This window comes from Anas acuta, chromosome 3 (assembly GCF_963932015.1).
Source record: "Anas acuta chromosome 3, bAnaAcu1.1, whole genome shotgun sequence".
NCBI classification, from domain to species: domain Eukaryota; kingdom Metazoa; phylum Chordata; class Aves; order Anseriformes; family Anatidae; genus Anas; species Anas acuta.
This window is the reverse complement of record NC_088981.1, coordinates 32,565,504-32,582,047: the sequence shown is the minus strand read 5'-3', so window position 1 is coordinate 32,582,047 and position 16,544 is coordinate 32,565,504. Positions and strand designations below refer to the sequence as shown.

At 40.3% G+C, this 16,544-nt stretch overlaps 1 protein-coding gene across 3 annotated transcripts; it reads left to right on the top strand.

Moving 5' to 3' along the window:
• The first annotated feature begins 137 nt into the window (after positions 1-137).
• On the top strand, positions 138-16,273 carry FAM98A (family with sequence similarity 98 member A). Of its 3 annotated transcripts, XM_068676495.1 has the most exons (9): positions 138-444; positions 638-717; positions 2,919-3,067; positions 4,610-4,744; positions 7,100-7,284; positions 8,637-8,717; positions 10,076-10,192; positions 12,798-12,965; positions 14,404-16,273. In XM_068676495.1, the coding sequence occupies exons 1-9, from the start codon at positions 403-405 to the stop codon at positions 15,148-15,150; spliced, it is 1,704 nt and encodes a 567-aa protein (XP_068532596.1). In that variant the 5' UTR covers positions 138-402; the 3' UTR covers positions 15,151-16,273. The 3 variants fall into 3 exon arrangements, with proteins under 3 accessions (XP_068532596.1, XP_068532598.1, XP_068532597.1); XM_068676497.1 differs by lacking the exon at positions 2,919-3,067 and having other exon boundaries at positions 341-444; XM_068676496.1 differs by lacking the exons at positions 138-444; positions 2,919-3,067.
• Positions 16,274-16,544: the final 271 nt, after the last annotated feature.

The window sequence follows — 16,544 nt, the reverse complement described above, 5'->3', positions numbered from 1 at the left end:
CCCAGCCGCGAGGGGGATGCTGGGAGTTGTAGTCCCCGCGGCACGCCCCTGCGGGGGTCCTCGCGTTCGGAGGTGTTTTGTCCACTGTGCGCTGCCGTCCCCCCACCCCGCGCTGCGCGGCTCGCCCCGGCGCATTCCAGCACGGGTTCCGCTGCGGGGAGGGGGCCTTCTATGGGGCTGCCCTACGCAGAGCCTGAATAGAATCACCCCATTCTCCTTTTGTTCCGCGCTCCCACCCTACGGAACCGCCAGCCTCTCGCTACCACCCTTCCTCTCCCTTCACCAGCACAGCGTGTCTCGGCGCTCAGTTAAAAAAACCCTCAGCAAACACTGAGGGCCGATCAGGCGCTGCGGCGGGCAGCCGGGAGCGCTGCTCCTTCCCTCTCCCCCCCTCCCCCTGCCATGCCAACCCGGCAGTCGGCGGCGCAGCAGCAGCAGCAGCGCGTGAGCGGCGGGCGCGTGCCCGGGGGGGGGGGGGTGGGCGCGTGCCGGGGGCGCCTCACGCGGCGCGGCCGTTGGGGCCCTGAGGGGACGGGGCGGGAACGGGCGGGTAACGGCTGTAACGGCCGTAACGGCCGCGGGTGACGGGTAGCAACGGGGGAGGGAGGCGCTGAGCGAGTCCCGCCGTGTCCCGCAGGTCCCCGCCTCCGCTCCCCGCCGCAGGATGGAGTTCGAGCTGCTGGAGAGCGACGTGCTCGAGTCGCTGGAGGACCTGGGGTGAGCGCCCGGCCGGGGGGGGGGGGGGGTTCGAGGGGGCTGGGGGCGGCCGTGCAGAGGTTTTTGTCCCCTGGGGGAGCTGCTGGGGGTCGCTCCCAAGCGGGACACGCAGCGCCTGGTTTGTCAGGCGTTGCTGGGGCTCGGAGGGGAAAAGGGCCCCGTACCGCATTCAGCCACTTTTTCTTTCTGCCACGTGTTTAAAAGGATGTTAAGGGCTTGAAGGAGTTGGCGTTTCTGCACCTCTTCGGTGTCATCTGGCTCTCGTAAAGCGGGCAGTGAAAACGGGTTAAAAAAAAATCGGTGACGTCAGGCAGGATTGGCAACTCGGACTGTAATGGACAAATTAGAGGGCTGAAGTCATGGGGCTTCATGTAAGAAATTGAAGTAGCGTCAAACTAAAAAACTGCGTGCAGCGGAATGGCTTCCGTCAGTTCCCTTGCCTCTGTAACAACTGCAGTGTTGAAGGCCTCAGGCTGTGGTGGTAACTCTGTTATCCTTCACAGCTCAACCTATTCACTGTAACCAAACTTTGAAGACGTTTGTAACATATCACTTTTAAAAAAATTATTTTTAATAGCATTGCACATCAAAGAGTTCTTTGCTTTTTTCCTGACTTGCGCTTGAGGTGCTTAAATGGCAGCCTTTTCCGTTTAAGTCAGTTCGCACTAGTGCAAAAGCAAACGGACTTGGCAACGTAACGCTCCCAATGGAGGAGCGTAGCTGTAGAGCACAGGCAGCCAGGGGTGGGGGCATGAATGGAAGGAAAATGCTGCTTGCAGTCATGAGTCTGCAAATTGGATTGCAGGCCAAAGAGCTGTGTGCCTGAAGTCGTAGTTACTAGAGATAATTCAGTTATGATGTCTTAACCTATCAAAGAAGAATCCTAGAAATGTGACAAATGACTTAAATGTAGATCCTACTACAGTGAAAGGCCTGTTGCTGCTGCAGTTCTACTTAGATCTATAACTTGATGCTGCTGTTGATTCATATACATTCCCATACACATGTGAGGCAGGACTTAAACTCGTTCCAATTAGCATTTTGGAGTTGTCTGCCCCTCTGTGGTAAGGTGCTAGAGGTGTAATATCGGATCACAACTTCCTCTCAACTGCTAGTAAATGCACTCTGTGTTATTAATCCTGCTGATCTGTGGGGTGAAAGTTATTTTTGAGTGTGGCTTCTTCATTTTGTTTGGCTGAGGTAACAAGCTGTTACACGGAAGAGAAACCCTTTGTGTGTGATGATCAGTACAAGAACAAAGTGTGAAAATGTACGCTTTAATGTACTCTTTGAGAGATGGTTTACTTCTGAGATTTGCCAAGAGTCAACTGAACTTACTGGGTTTCTGTGCCTTTACTGGTGACTTTACCCTAAAAGTTCAAGAGTGATTTCTGTTGATTATTCTGACTCCTGGATGTCTTCCTGTTTTGGGTGCAGTACATCAAAAATATTGTGCATTTTCTACATACACCATGGTAAGTTCTGGATTTGTGCTTCTGCCTGGCTACCTTCTCCCTACTCTCCTCTCTCCCCCCAGCAGGGCGTCACTCACAGGTGCCCTGAAAACTGCATCTTCTGAAACCAGCTCTGCAGAACCACACTTTCTTACTCTAGGCCTGGTTCTGCTTATTTTCCTTACGCAAAGAACTAGCTGCTACTTATTTTTCTTGTACCCATTTAAGATAGCAACTTTTCCAAAGAGGATATTGTTTAGCATCACTTTGACAATGTTTGTATGTGTTTTGCGTGGCAACTCTTTAACATTTGATAGGAAATGACACAAAGAGATGCACCATTCTAGCAGTAATTATTCAACGTGCTGTAAAACTATGTTAAGAAACGATACTTTGGAACTGTAGTTGCCTTGTATAGCAAGGCAATATATCGTATGTTGTAACATCTTCGAGAGCTAAAGGCAAAGAAATTGCAGCTGTATGTGGTAACTTTCTCCAGGATGAAACATTTGATGATGATATTTTGTGACACAGTCTCTGTGGCATTAAGCTAATGTGCATGGATATGCTTGGCTTATTCAGACGTTTACAGTTCAGTACAGGAATTTATCTTATCAGTTTGGATGTTCAGCATCTCGTATGCAGTGAGGGCGTAGCTCTCGATATGCATACAGCATAAAATAAATGTGCAGCAGGACATCAGTCACAGCAACCTTTAATGAACTGTGCTTTTGTTTTACTTGTCAGTTACAAAGGTCCATTGTTAGATGACGGAGCGCTGGCTCAGGCAGTCTCTCGTGGAGCCAGTTCCCCTGAGTTCACCAAACTCTGTGCTTGGTTGGTATCTGAGTTACGGCTGTTCTGTAAACTAGAGGAAAATGTGCAGGCAACTAACAGTAAGTAGCCATAACTCTAGCACAAACGTGCACTTCATGTGTGTTCTTGCATGCCATAAAGATTTGGGCTGATAATTGCTAAATCCATTGTACCAGTGAGTACTGTCTGCACGCTGTCAGATTGCTGATTATTTTCCACCTCAGTCTTCAAACTTACCTAATGAACAGCCAGTAGTGGTTGAAATAACAGTGAGCATCGGTCTTCTGATGCTAGTGTTTTGTTAAATTGTTCAACCACGGATGTTTCTTAAAGTTCATGGATGGATTTGAGGAAACGTTAGGTTTTTTAGTAGATCCTGAGAAGACTTCTATTTCAAGCCTTTTGTTTGTAATTTTGACATAAGAAATACTGACTGTTCAAGGAAACATCCTCACAACTACTGTGACCATATTTTCTTTTTTATTGTTGGCTACCATAACTCTGTCCTAACCATGTATTTTTCCCTCTATGAAATACTCTGCAGAAAAGAGCTTGGAGATGTTAGTCTGTGTTTTGGTGGAGAAAACAAATGCTAATTTTCCAAATAATTGCGATATTCTTCAGATTAAGTTGTTAAATTAGCGTGATAACCTGTACTTCCAAATATTTAGCATATCAACTCCAAACATGAGTTTAATTTTCAATCTACTCAGTGCCCAAAGATTGCTGCCTTATACCTCAACACACCTTGTTTTCCTTTTTCTTGCCGTTTTTGACATGTGCATCCTTTCTTCTGTGAGTGTATTTGGCTCTCTAACAACATAGCTTCTTGCCTCCTGTAGTAGTATGAGTCCTACTATACATTTTGTTTCTAAAAAATAATACAATGTGGCAGTATTTAAAATATTTCAAATTCTCTAAACACATGGTAAAGACGTTTTTATCTATAGCATCATCAAGTCCTTCCTTTATTTTGTGTGACTTGAGTTTATAAAAAACAGTTTTGGGTTACAGTCCCTTTTCAGAAGAAGACTGTTACTTTATAGCTATTTTTGCATAACTTGACTTAATGTTAGATTATCTTCAGTAGTAGCACTTAGTTTCTGACACAAATATCAATCTAAGCTCTGGATTAAATGACTTAATTATTTTTAATGAAATTAAACCAGATCAATTGACAAACAAGAATCAACGTGGACAGGAAGTAAAAAATATAAATACTCATAAACTGTGTTGTTCATGATCTTAGCAGGATTATCTAATGTGTTCGTGGCAGGAACAGTTACTTAATACTTAAGATATCCTTGTAAAATTTGTGATGCGTTTAATGCCACTCTTCACTATAGAATTTGTCAGTGGCTGTCTGTTGTAGCTGTGAACAGCTTTCAGTGAAAAGTAATTTAACAATAACGAGGGACATTGTGCATACAAATAAGATATGCTGTGTCTTTGAGAAACCCAAAGAATGCATTTGGCTTCCATTAAAAGCAGGATTTTCATGTTAAATAGCAACTGGAGGGAAACATTATTCATTTTTTATAAGAGTAAATTTGCTTTAATCATATCATCATAGTCAGTGGGAGAGTTACTAGCTGTAAACAAATCATTCTTTTTCTTCTAAGGTCCAAACGAAGCAGAAGAATTTCAACTCGAAGTGAGTGGATTGCTGGCTGAAATGAACTGTCCATATGCATCATTAACATCAGGAGATGTGACAAAGCGCCTTCTTAATCAAAAGAACTGTCTCTTGCTGCTTAGTAAGTAAAAAGGGTGCTGGTAAGCAATTTTGGTTTTGTGTTAAGAATTGTATTCTTATGCTTAGTGAGATACTGTTGGGAGCTATTTCCCCACAGTGTATAAAAACAGCTACCTAAAATCACAAATTAATTTTCCCTGTAATATATGGTGTCAAAAAATTACACTTCTGGGTCTCATAAATTTACCAGTCACTCTACAGCCAGTGGATGATGGAAAATATTCTGAACATTAACCTTGCTCACATTTAGTAACAAAAAGCCTGTCCTACTAATTTTCAAAAGGAAATCTTGAGAGGGAATCATTTGAAGATTTCTACCAGGTTTTAGTCACTGAACTTTGTCATTTATAAAAATGACCGCTAACATCAAACGCATCAGCATTTAGGAGCCCCCACCAGGATTACTTGCAAGGCACAGTAAGACTAGAATTTTCCTACACTCCAAAAGTAATTGAAACTTCTGTGAAAAAGAGTGTTTTATTCCAGCTCCAGTGCTTTTGATTGTCTCCCTTAGTAAATAGCTTCAATGTTGCTTTCTGCTGCTTCAGAAGTAATAAACAGTAGCAACGGTGATGTCTTCCATTTACTTTTCTGTCCAGCAGGTTTATTCCTGCTCGGGAAGCATAGGTGCAAAGGAAGTAGTACTTAAATTTGGAAAAAGTGTGTGGTGTTGATTCACATTTAAAATAATTCTGACTTGCAATTTTTATTATTATTAAGAATTTTAGTGCTAATTTTAATCTGATCTTAAATTCAACATATTTTTTGTTGCTTCCTCAGTTGCTGATGATTCTTTAACTTTTCAAAACAGAAGTATTCTGCCTTCAGTTGAGATGTAAGAAATGAATTACAGAGTAGGTTCCAATACTGGACAAAAATTAGTAGTAAGGCTTGATCTGAACTTGATTTGAAAGTATATATTAAAAAATATCAGATGAAGTGAGGTAATTATAGTATAATTATAGTTCAAGCACATATGCTATTCAGCCTATTCCCTGTGGGCCAAGCCCACAATAATTGTGTCTGTGACATGGTTTATCCCAGAGGTCTGTGGTGATGCATGTTTTGGTAATATAAGGCTGTGTTCAGGAGCTGGACTCTGGTGTTCCATCTGGCAGCAGTATTTTGTTTATTGTCAAATATGGACTTGAAATTCTGTGTGTAATGTGATAGTAATGCCTAAAAATTCTGCATAGCTTTTATTACCTATATCAAGCTACCTTATTAGGTATCTTTTTGTATGTGAGCCATAAACCATTTTTTTTTTTTTTTAAAGAAAAAAGTTACCCTCTTTAAGCAAATATCAAATGGAAGATTTAGCAATACTCTTACCAAAAGCAACAAATAAACATAAGTAGGTAGGGTTGTATTGGTGAGCAACGTTGCTAGAATACGATACGAACTGCTGGCATCTGCAAAGAGAAATTCCAATTTTATAGGTAATAAGTTGCTATTGTATAATTATAGTTTACATGCTCATGAGTCTTTTTTTATCGCTATAGTTTCTTATTTTTCAATTTTTAGTCTAAGAACTAATTATGTAAATTGCTGTTAAGGTCACCCGGTATGATTCAAGATAAAAATAAACACATTTAACAATACGTTTTAATTCAAACCTTCAAGTCGTGCAAACTGCAACTAAAGGCTGTGGGCTAAATTTGTATCATCATAACCTACATCATAATGCTGTAATTGTAGATGCAGATCATGTTCAGAAATTCTGTGACTTTCATTTTTTTTATTTGTCTGATAAAGGAGCCTTGCAGGTGTTTTAGCTTCAGTTTCATCAATTACTACCTATCAATTACAATAACTGCCTTCCTGTAAACCTGAATACTCAATAGTACTTTAAAAAGTGAGGTTGTTTTTCCCTTCTGCATCTTGACTGCAGAAGTAAAGGAGATTCATCTAACATTTCATTTGTATTTAGTCATGTCCTTGCTTCATTTCCCAGAACCTCAAGGAGTACTTGCTTGTCTAGCTTAAAGTGCATGTCCCAGTCCCTCATCCTGCTTATTTTCATGTTCCTAGTCTCCTGTCTTTGCTGGGCAAAGCCTGAAGGAAAAGAGCTGTGCTCTGCTGAACTCTGTGATAATACCTGTCAGAATTGCAAAGGTTTTTTTTCCAGGCTTTAATTAGTTGCACTAAACCTTTTCCCTGTTTGCTGTGTTTGTAGCATTGGGCTCATTGATTGCTCAAAATATGAGTGTTCTGCAGATACCAAAATTACAGCCCTAACTCTTTCTAAACCGCTTTATTTGCACATTTGTTGTTCGTAAGCGCTTGAATTCTCATTGGTTCTAAAACATTGAACTCAACTATATTTGATGCTGAAATCTAATTTTTCTCACCCCAGCATACCTCATCTCAGAACTGGAAGCTGCCCGAATGCTGTGTGTGAACGCCCCTCCTAAAAAAGCACAGGAAGGAGGTGGCAGTGAAGTCTTTCAGGAGCTAAAAGGCATATGTATTGCTTTAGGCATGTCCAAGCCTCCAGCCAACATAACGATGTTCCAGTTCTTCAGTGGAATTGAAAAAAAAGTAAGATCCAAAGGAACAAAACCAGAATGCTTAAGATGTTACTATTTTAATGGAATGTACTTCTGCTACCAGGAAGAGATTTGCCTCTTGTGAAAATTCCAGTGTTTGAATTGTGATGGTTTACTGGGTATGCCCAAAGTCAGAATTTTGAAAATGAATTTAAAGGCTTTTTCCATGCCAAGGCATGAGGTCAGGACTGCTGCTATCATTTCCTTAAAGAGTGAGGTATTCCTTACTCTACTGCAGGTGTTAATGTCATCACTTGTTGCAGACATGGAAAATGCTGAGCATAGGCCTCAGAAAGAACACTGGGAAGGAAAGTATTTCAAGATATGAAACTAAGAACAAACTTCTACAGGAACCCATTGTTTTAAAAATGTTTAGATGAAAAGGTATTATAACTAAAGTCAAGTTTACACCTTTTCCCTAAGGCTTTATCAGTTTTTGTGGTTCCGTTTATTTTTGTTTTTTTACATGTATGTGTTCTCCAGGTTGCCATTTTTTAAAAAAAAGTTTTCCTTTCACTTGAGTGACTTTAGTAAAGCAAACATCAAAGTGGAATAGGCTATCCAGTACACAAAGCAAAGGTGGGAAGCAGAGGTTTTTAAGCTACATTATGTATAGGTTTTCTTTGCAGGGGAGAGCAGAACAGCACCAAAGAACCTTTGTGAATTTTAAAGAACAGATATGTTTATGTAGCTCCTGAAAATAATCTTAGACAAGTTTTTTTGATTAACCTTTTAGTTGTTATATTTAACCAAATCTAAGCAACTAAAACCAGTGCATCATTTCTTTGCAAAAAAAAAATAATCGGTTTGGTTTGACCTGTTAAAGAAGGGGATGATAGTTTTCCAGCAGAATTCCAAGATGTGGAATGGAAGCAGTTTGTTTTAACTTATAAAATCCAAATGAAATTTAAAGTTCTGATGTGGAAGACTTTCTCCTTTTGATTGTAAAGAGGGATCCTTCTTTAGGTCGTGTTGTTTCACATAGTCTTAATGCAACCTTTTTGACATAAGTTTTTTTTTTTTCTCTGAATTAAAAAGGTGATGTATAGAATACTCTATATTCAAGGGGAGCTTTAGCTCATGGAAACTTCCTGTTTTAGTTGTAGATCTCTCCATAGACACTTCTCTTAATTTTCAGATAATTATAGCCATACCTACCAGAAGTACTAAAGTATAGTTGCTTTCCAAAAGAAGTGTGGTCAATTCTCTATCCCAAACAAAACAACTTGATGTCGGAAGCTGCTGTGTCATGCCTGTGACCATTCAAGAGTCCTCTCCTGCAAGTTGAGTCTTGAAAAGCTAATCGCTTAGGGAATACTTATATTTTTGTGTGTCTCCTAACAGCTGAAAGAAACCCTAGCAAAGGTTCCACCTAATCATGTTGGAAAACCTCTGTTGAAGAAACAGCTGGGACCAGCTCACTGGGTAAGTAGTTGCAGGTGTTAGGGCCTGTTTCCCTTGTCCAGGTGCATAAAGTGTGAATCTTGATTCTGTGTGATGTTGCAAAATGTTTTTCTCGTCCCTTTCCAAAGATGAGATAACAACTTCTTGCAGTGTTTTAAAACTTATGTTAATACAGGAAATATTCGGCAATTGCTGAAGGTCTTTCTTGGGTTCATGAATCTGTATGACCAGATGCACACAAAAGTTTCTCAACATAAAGGAGAAAACTATTATTTACAGTGGTGGGGCTCTGCTGACCTGTGTGCTTGTGCAGTAGCTTAAGCCTTCTTCTCCTGCCCCTTTGCAGTGCTGAGTGATGCAGCTTTGTTGAGATGTCTAGCATCCTTTCCCATAGCTTTTTTCCAGTAAACTTGTGGGTGTTCCCATCATTTTTTTCCTCTCTCTGTGCTGCTAGAGTAGTCATCTTCCTTCATTGCCTCTTCTCCAAGAAGCAGGGTGTGCAGGTAGAAACTGAGAGGGGCTGTACACCCAGGTGGCAGAACCATGATCATCTCCAGCTGGGACTTGGCTTTGTCACCTGCTGTTATAGAAGGGTGTTGCCTTGGTTAGATACTGCTGCTGAACCAGCACAAAGCTGTTTGCTGCTGCAAAACTCTGAGAGTCTCTTGAGCCTCTTGCTTAATGTTGAAGATTTTCTGTTCCCAACAGTCTGTTTCCTTGAGTACTTGTGCTGTCTGGGCTGAAATTTGGTCCCCACCACCCCCCTCCAGCCAGGCTTCAGTCAGTACATAAATATTTTCCTTAATGGTGCATATCTTATCTGTTGCCCTGACTAGTCCACTGTGTGCTTCTAGTGATGGCTTTTACCCGTAGGGCACTCTGTTGTCTTGTCTGCATGCAGGCTGTGCTTTAATCAAGATCCTCTTATAATTCTTTACTTACTTTTAGTGCTCTATCTTTGTACTTAAGCTTGCTTCTTTTTAAGAAGGCAAGGACACCCTGGTCCCTAGGATTTAAGTTATATGCTGGTATCTCCTTCAACCTGTTGCATTTAGTGTTTTGTCGCTTTTTGCTTCAGTGTCCTGGTGGGTGTGAAGAAATGTCTTAACAGTGCGTGCAGCTTCTAAATCCCTTCTAACAGACAGCTGTGTCTGTTAGAGAAGGGATAAGGCTGAAAGTGGAGATAACAGAGCCTTTGGGGAAAATAGTGTTAGCAGACATAGCTTGCTGTAGGCTCATTTGTCAAAGTAGGTGACTGCAGGCTTAAGCCCTGGTTAGCTTCCACACATCTGATTCTCTTCCATACACATAGTTAATTGTCTTAAATTGAAATATTCTATCTATAATGCATAAGCTATATTTGCAATTTTTCATTTCAGGAAAAAATTGAAGCAATTAATCAAGCCATAGTCAACGAATATGAAGTCCGAAGAAAACTGTTAGTCAAACGTTTGGATGTCACTGTGCAGTCCTTTGGCTGGTCAGATAGAGCTAAGGTACAAATAACTTGCTGTGAAGTCCTGGTTTATGGTAATCCTTTATAATAACTATCTCTGGAAAACTGCTTCATTGTTTTGCCCTTCTTGAGTAAGAAATAACCAAAGAAGTTGTCTGCTTTTGTTTTGAGTTTCTGAAGAAGTTTATCACAACATAAGATGACTACAACATTTTCTTTAAAGCTGATTTGTTGTAAAAAGCACCATGTGAAACGAGAAGATATACAATGTATAATATACACCAAAGCCAGAACAGATAATTAATAGGCTACTAGAAAAAAAGAGTAGGAGATTACTGATCCAACCATTTGCACTGAGAGTACCTCAATGTGAATCTCTAAGTGCTGCATCTGTGTGGTAGAAAGGCAGCTTCCTGTTGACCACCCCTTAATTTTGTGCTGTCCATAGTGATCAGATTTCCTCAGCTCAAAGTGTGTCTGCAAGAACAACTTGACAGATGCACGTCAAGAAATTCTGCTTTTAGAAATGTTTAAAAAAAAAATATTAAAAAAATGTTTTCCTCATTTCCCATGTTTTATAGTGAAAAAGGAATGAGTGTTTATGACAACAAATCTGAATTACTGCATACAGCAAGTATGACAGTATTTAAAAAATTGTATGCAAAGTTTTTCTAGGGCTTAAACCAAATCGGCAAACGTGAAGTTAATTAGGATGCTGCTAACAGCATTTGAGACTGAGGAGTAGTTAGTCATAAATTGTGGCTCATGAAGTGCCACATGCTTTCCATTCAAAAAGCAACTGTGTTTTAATCATATGTGACCTCTCCCCTTTTATTCATCACCTAAACAGGGCTTCTGCTGATGTTTTTCTCTTAAACTTAGCATTCTTTGGTGGTGGTCTTATTTTTTTTTTTTCTTAGTAGATCAGGGAGTTATCCAGTTGTTTGAATCTTTTAATAGTGACTGAGGCAAAAATATGGACCAGGTTAAAAAACAGGTTCATTTTGGTTGTTAAAGCTTTAGTATCCAAATCCATTATTTTGTTTTTTCTTCCCCTAGGAGAATTCTAAGATGTCTTTGAGCTTGACTAGCTATATGAAAGCCTTTCAGAGAAACCACAAAGTGCATATGTGTTTATATTCATTGAAATTCAAATCTAAATTTGTTAAAACCACAACACTATGAAATTGGGCAATGTGGCTGTAGTGTTCCAGACGTGCAGTACAGTTTGTTTTAATAGTAATTTCTAACAATGCTTTAATATGTGGTGATCATTTTAAATATTTTAAAATTAATAAAATATCAGAATATGACATTATTAACTAAATAGTTATTTTTCCAGATGGTGGAAAACTTCAGTAAAATTTTTATAGTCTGTTATTAAGGTTTTTTATTTAGGCAAAATTTGAAATTTTGAATTAATAATATCATAAGAGCTCAATAAAATTTGCTACACATAAGCATCCACAAAAACATACTACTGGTTGATACTGTTTCTTCTGACTTGAGCCAATGCCAGGTAATGAAGTGCATGTTTTCCTTTGTTTTAATAAACATTTTTCAGCTTGTAATGTAGAAGTACAAGCTCTTGGTTCTAAAAACTTAATCCTGGAGTCACTTAGAAATACACACTCTCACCTCTTCTCAGTTCTAGTTTTCTGTCTTTAGATGGAAAAAAAGATTTTAGGATTTTAAAACTTGCTCTTAAATTCTTGCCCTACCAAGAGATTTGTTGGAAAACCAATCTTGCCCATTCCCACTGCTGTCATCTGAGGTCCAGCTGTCCCTGCAGCCATTTTGTCTGTGTGCAGATTGCAATCTGTTTTATCTTAACTGCATCCTGCATTGTATTCTAAATGAGGGCAGATGTAGCTTGTGTATTAACTCATGCACTATTTTGTTACATCTGTCAATTGGATAATTGCTATCATGCTTTTAAGGTGTTTGAAACAGCAAGTACAGTACAGAAACAGCAAGTACATGCCAAAAAGTATTAGAGGAAGAAAGATTGCTTACAAGGCAAAATTGAACCCTAAGACGTGATTTCTAGCTTGGGGTCCACAGTACACAAGACAAAGGACTGGTTTGGAACAAGTTCCTGAGAGCTTTAGTTCTTCCAGTGCTTCTTGATGGAACCTGACTGGACTGAAGACTGAAAGAGTTAATGTAGCCTTCTCCTGCTGGTGCAGGGTTGGTGAATTGGTGATGCAATTGTAACTGGAATGGATGCGGGGCAGGGATTAGTTCAGGCACATGAGGAGGGCTTGAGACAGGTTCCGAATGTGTTTCACTTTTGGTACCACATTAGCAGTAGTTGATATAACTGTATGGCACACTCTTGTTCTGTGTTTGCCTGAAAAATAAGTCTGCACATATTTTCTTAATGTTAAAATAGAAAATCGATGTCTTGTCAATTCAGTCAGAATATTGTTTCATGTATAACTTCAGAAATTAACTTGACAAATGTGGGATTTGTTGTGGTGATTTTTAGTTAAGTGATTTCTTCCTATTTTCATATTATTTTTTTCCTATTTGCAGTGGCATCTCGTTCTTCAGTGTTGATTCTTTTGGTGAAGTGTCCCATTCCTTTCCTATTTTCCCTATTACTTTAGCTGACAGTGTTTTGTTTTTCTTTTCATCAACAGAGTCAGACAGAAAAACTGGCTAAAGTCTATCAGCCAAAACGTGCCCTCTTATCTACTAAGTGCACTATTTCCGTTGCAAATCTCTTGGCAGCTCGACAGGATCTGTCAAAGATTATGAGAACAAGCAGTGGGTCCATCCGAGAGAAGACTGCATGTGCCATTAATAAGGTACTGTTGGTGATGAGTGGCTAACATCACTTCTATTAATGAATATTCAAGTCATCTGAATGTAGTAATAAATCTTACTTATTTTAGGATTGTAAGTGGAAGATGAATATAAGGGATAAGAAACGTGGTGTTTATGTACTCCATAATGTACTGATACACAACCTAGGGAACTTCAGTTTTACCTGTTCAGGTTCACAGTGCCCCTTTCTTAGGGGTAGTAAAAAAAAAATAAAAAAAAATCATCTTGAACAGTGGAAGTTGGCCTGCTCTATCTTATTAGAATTACTGATGATATTGCACTGCTGCTACTTAATTCTGTCATGATATTTAAAATTCATGATATTTAAACTAACATGTCTATAGTAACTTTGTCCTATGTAAATAGAATCTGTTAAGATCTTAGATTTCTTTGTATGCAAATAAGAGATTCTAGTCAAGTGTGTAGTTCTAATAATGACACAAGGATTATAATTTAGACTAAACAATTTCCCTTGTTTCAAGAATTAAGTTTTCACAGGAGTAAGGGGCTCACAAGAGCACATGCACTGAACTTGAAGCTCAGTAACTGTACTGAAGCATACCTGGTAATTCAAAATTTGTAGTTGTACATACACACTTTTCTCAATTTTAGGGTACAATTGTAGTTCAGATAATGTTCAAATTCCACTAGGATGGAATAGTGCTGTGCTGATTTGACCTCCCAAATACTTTTTGCACCTTTTTAGTGTACTTTGAGTGAAGAATGTAAAAGAAAGTGAGTGGGCATGAAGACAGGTGTGACATATACAGTATCATCAGACTGTATATACATTTTATTAGAAATGCAGTGCTAGTACTGCCCAGCTGCTGATTCATACGCTGTTAACTGCTCAGCATTATCAGTGTTTAATGTCTTCCAAGACAGTAACAGAAATTAACAAAATAGCCTTCTTCATTTTTTTTTCTGTTGTATTGTTTCACATTTTAAAATGATACAAATGTCCTGTCCCATTTGTAGTCTTGCTGTATTCTTAATGTCACAGCATCATTGGACAGCTGAAGACTTACAGTCTTGCTTACCTCTGGTGCTGTCTGAAACTTGTTGGTTGGTGTGTGAAGTTCAGAAAGTTTTTCTGTGTCCTTACTGAGAAATAAAAATCTTTGCATGTGGTTTACCAAAGATATTATCATAGCTGATGGCTTCTACAGCAAATCAGAGCACCAGCGAAGAGAAAGCTGTATGGTGCCACTCAGTCTGAGATCAACAATCTGCAGTAGTAAATGGTTGAGTGAAGGACTGTATGGATGCTGCCTTTATTTGTGAGCCTGCTGTTTGAACAAGGGACCCAGGTCTCCAAGCTTGTCTTGTTAGCAGTTATCTAGCTTGGAGTGCTAGCTAATTCCTGTGACTCTTCTATGAGGTGTAACAACTCCTAAAGTTCTCTCTTACCCTTTGCAGGTGCTAATGGGCAGAGTACCTGACAGAGGAGGAAGGCCCAATGAAATTGAACCGCCACCTCCTGAGATGCCACCCTGGCAGAAAAGACCAGAGGCTGGTCCACAGCAAAGTGGAGGCAGAGGAGGAAGAGGTGGCTACGAATCCTCATATGGAGGGCGAGGAGGCTATGACCACGGGGGTCACGACCGAGGAGGAAGAGGAGGCTATGACTCATCGTATGGAGGACGAGGAGGTCATGAACAAGGAAGTCATGATCGAGGTGGGCGAGGAGGACGTGGTGGTTACGATCATGGCGGCAGAGGAGGTGGAAGAGGAAACAAGCTCCAAGGAGGCTGGACAGATGGTGGAAGTGGTGGCTACCAGGATGGTGGCTACAGGGAGAACAACTACAGAGATGCAGGTTTTCAAACAGGTGGCTACCATGGTGGTGGTGGTGGCTACCAAGGAGGAGGCTATGGTGGCTACCAGTCATCTTCATACACGGGAAGTGGCTACCAAGGGGGTGGTGGTTACCAGCAAGACAACAGATACCAGGATGGTGGGTCCCACAGTGACCGAGGGGGTGGGCGTGGAGGAGGGAGGGGTGGCCGCGGAGGGCGTGGTGGTCGTGGAGGTCAAGGAGGAGGCTGGGGAGGCAGAGGAGGACAGAATTTTAATCAAGGCGGGCAATTTGAGCAGCACTTCCAGCACGGAGGCTATCAATATAACCAATCTGGTTTTGGACAAGGAAGACACTTTACGAGTTGAGGCTGCTAAAAACTTTCGCTTCAGCAGAGCTCAAATAATAGAAACCTGGTTTAGTGGCCTGGCTTAATTTCTTCTATAATTAGTACAGGTTTGTACACGTCAGGCAGAATCTCCTTGGGTGGGATGTTTTGTACCGAGCAAAGTACAGTTTTCTGTAGACTTCCCACCCCACCCCAACCTGTCTGAATTAAATGCACCATAACTACTCACTGCACTTCACCTAAATATGAATTAATAGCTGTGCTTTTTAGATGTTGGACTGATGTCTTCTGCTCAAAACACATCTGTCTTGAGCAGCTGCCTGCTATGTTTGCCTTCCACTTTGGCTAGAGAAATATCAAGACTTGTCTGGTCAAAATTGTCTATTGCAATACTCAATAGGTCTGCATCCCCCCATCCCATAATCATTGTTCAGTTATATGATCTAAAACCAGACTACTGCTTTTGGCTTGCTGGCCTGTTGTGTGTGTAACTTTGACTACAATATGGGAGCCCACACAGCAGATTCTACCTAACAACCAGGTTTGTTGTCTATTCTATGAGCTCTGCTGTAGATGCCATATTTAGTAGCCTTATCTCTTCCACTAAGCAAAGTTTTTTCCCACCTGCTCAACTCCGAAGACTGACTGCCGCCAAAATCTGCAAAGATCATTTAAAACTAAGCTAAATTGTGAACTGATAGTGTGTGTAGGCCTGTAGTTAGGTGTAGCAATTCAAACTGACCTGCATCCATCCAAAACAAGTTGCTCCTCCTCCAAACCTAATTTTTACTTGAAATCAGCTAGAAAAAATTACAAACTGAAATTTATTATTTTTTTTTTTGCAAGTTATTACCACTGGCTCAGCAAATCTAGGGCAATTTGTTTTGGGGGTTGTCTTTTTAAAGAAATGCACTACGGCCTGGGAAGATTAGTTCCTGCCTGGAGGAAGCCCTTTTATTATTGCTGCAGAAAACAAAGCCTGGCTGAGTTTGATGTTCTAACATTTTTTTTTCTTTACTGAAAGCCACATAATGCTTCTTGCTGGGTTTTTTTGTGTACATAAACATTGTCAAGCTGTGAAAGAAAATGGCTGAAGGTGTGCTGTTGTATAAAAGGTGAGCAATAAAAGTATCTGTATGTTCCCTTTTGCTTTAGTTTCTTTTCCTTCTTGGTGATGAATAAAGCAGTTGCAGTAGCTGGGAACTCTAGGGTTTTCTGGCTGCTTCATCTATTTTGTTTTTATCTCTTTTATATATTCTAAGTGCCCCAGAAATACTGTGCATTCTGCCTCCTTAAAAGCTGTCAGAACTGGAGCAGATGGGAGGAATGGGTTTTGTTGCTTTTGGTGTGTTCTGTTCCACCCCTCTGATTTGGTGTAGCAGCACAGTCCCTCTCTGGGGTCTTTATATGAAG

Excerpts from the sequence above, each read along its gene's own strand:
- FAM98A (XM_068676495.1), top strand. The coding sequence starts at position 403 with ATGCCAACCCGGCAGTCGGCGGCGCAGCAGCAGCAGCAGCGC. Across the intron at positions 7,285-8,636 it reads TCAGTGGAATTGAAAAAAAA|CTGAAAGAAACCCTAGCAAA; the intron begins GTAAGATCCAAA and ends GTCTCCTAACAG. Across the intron at positions 8,718-10,075 it reads AGCTGGGACCAGCTCACTGG|GAAAAAATTGAAGCAATTAA; the intron begins GTAAGTAGTTGC and ends TTTTCATTTCAG.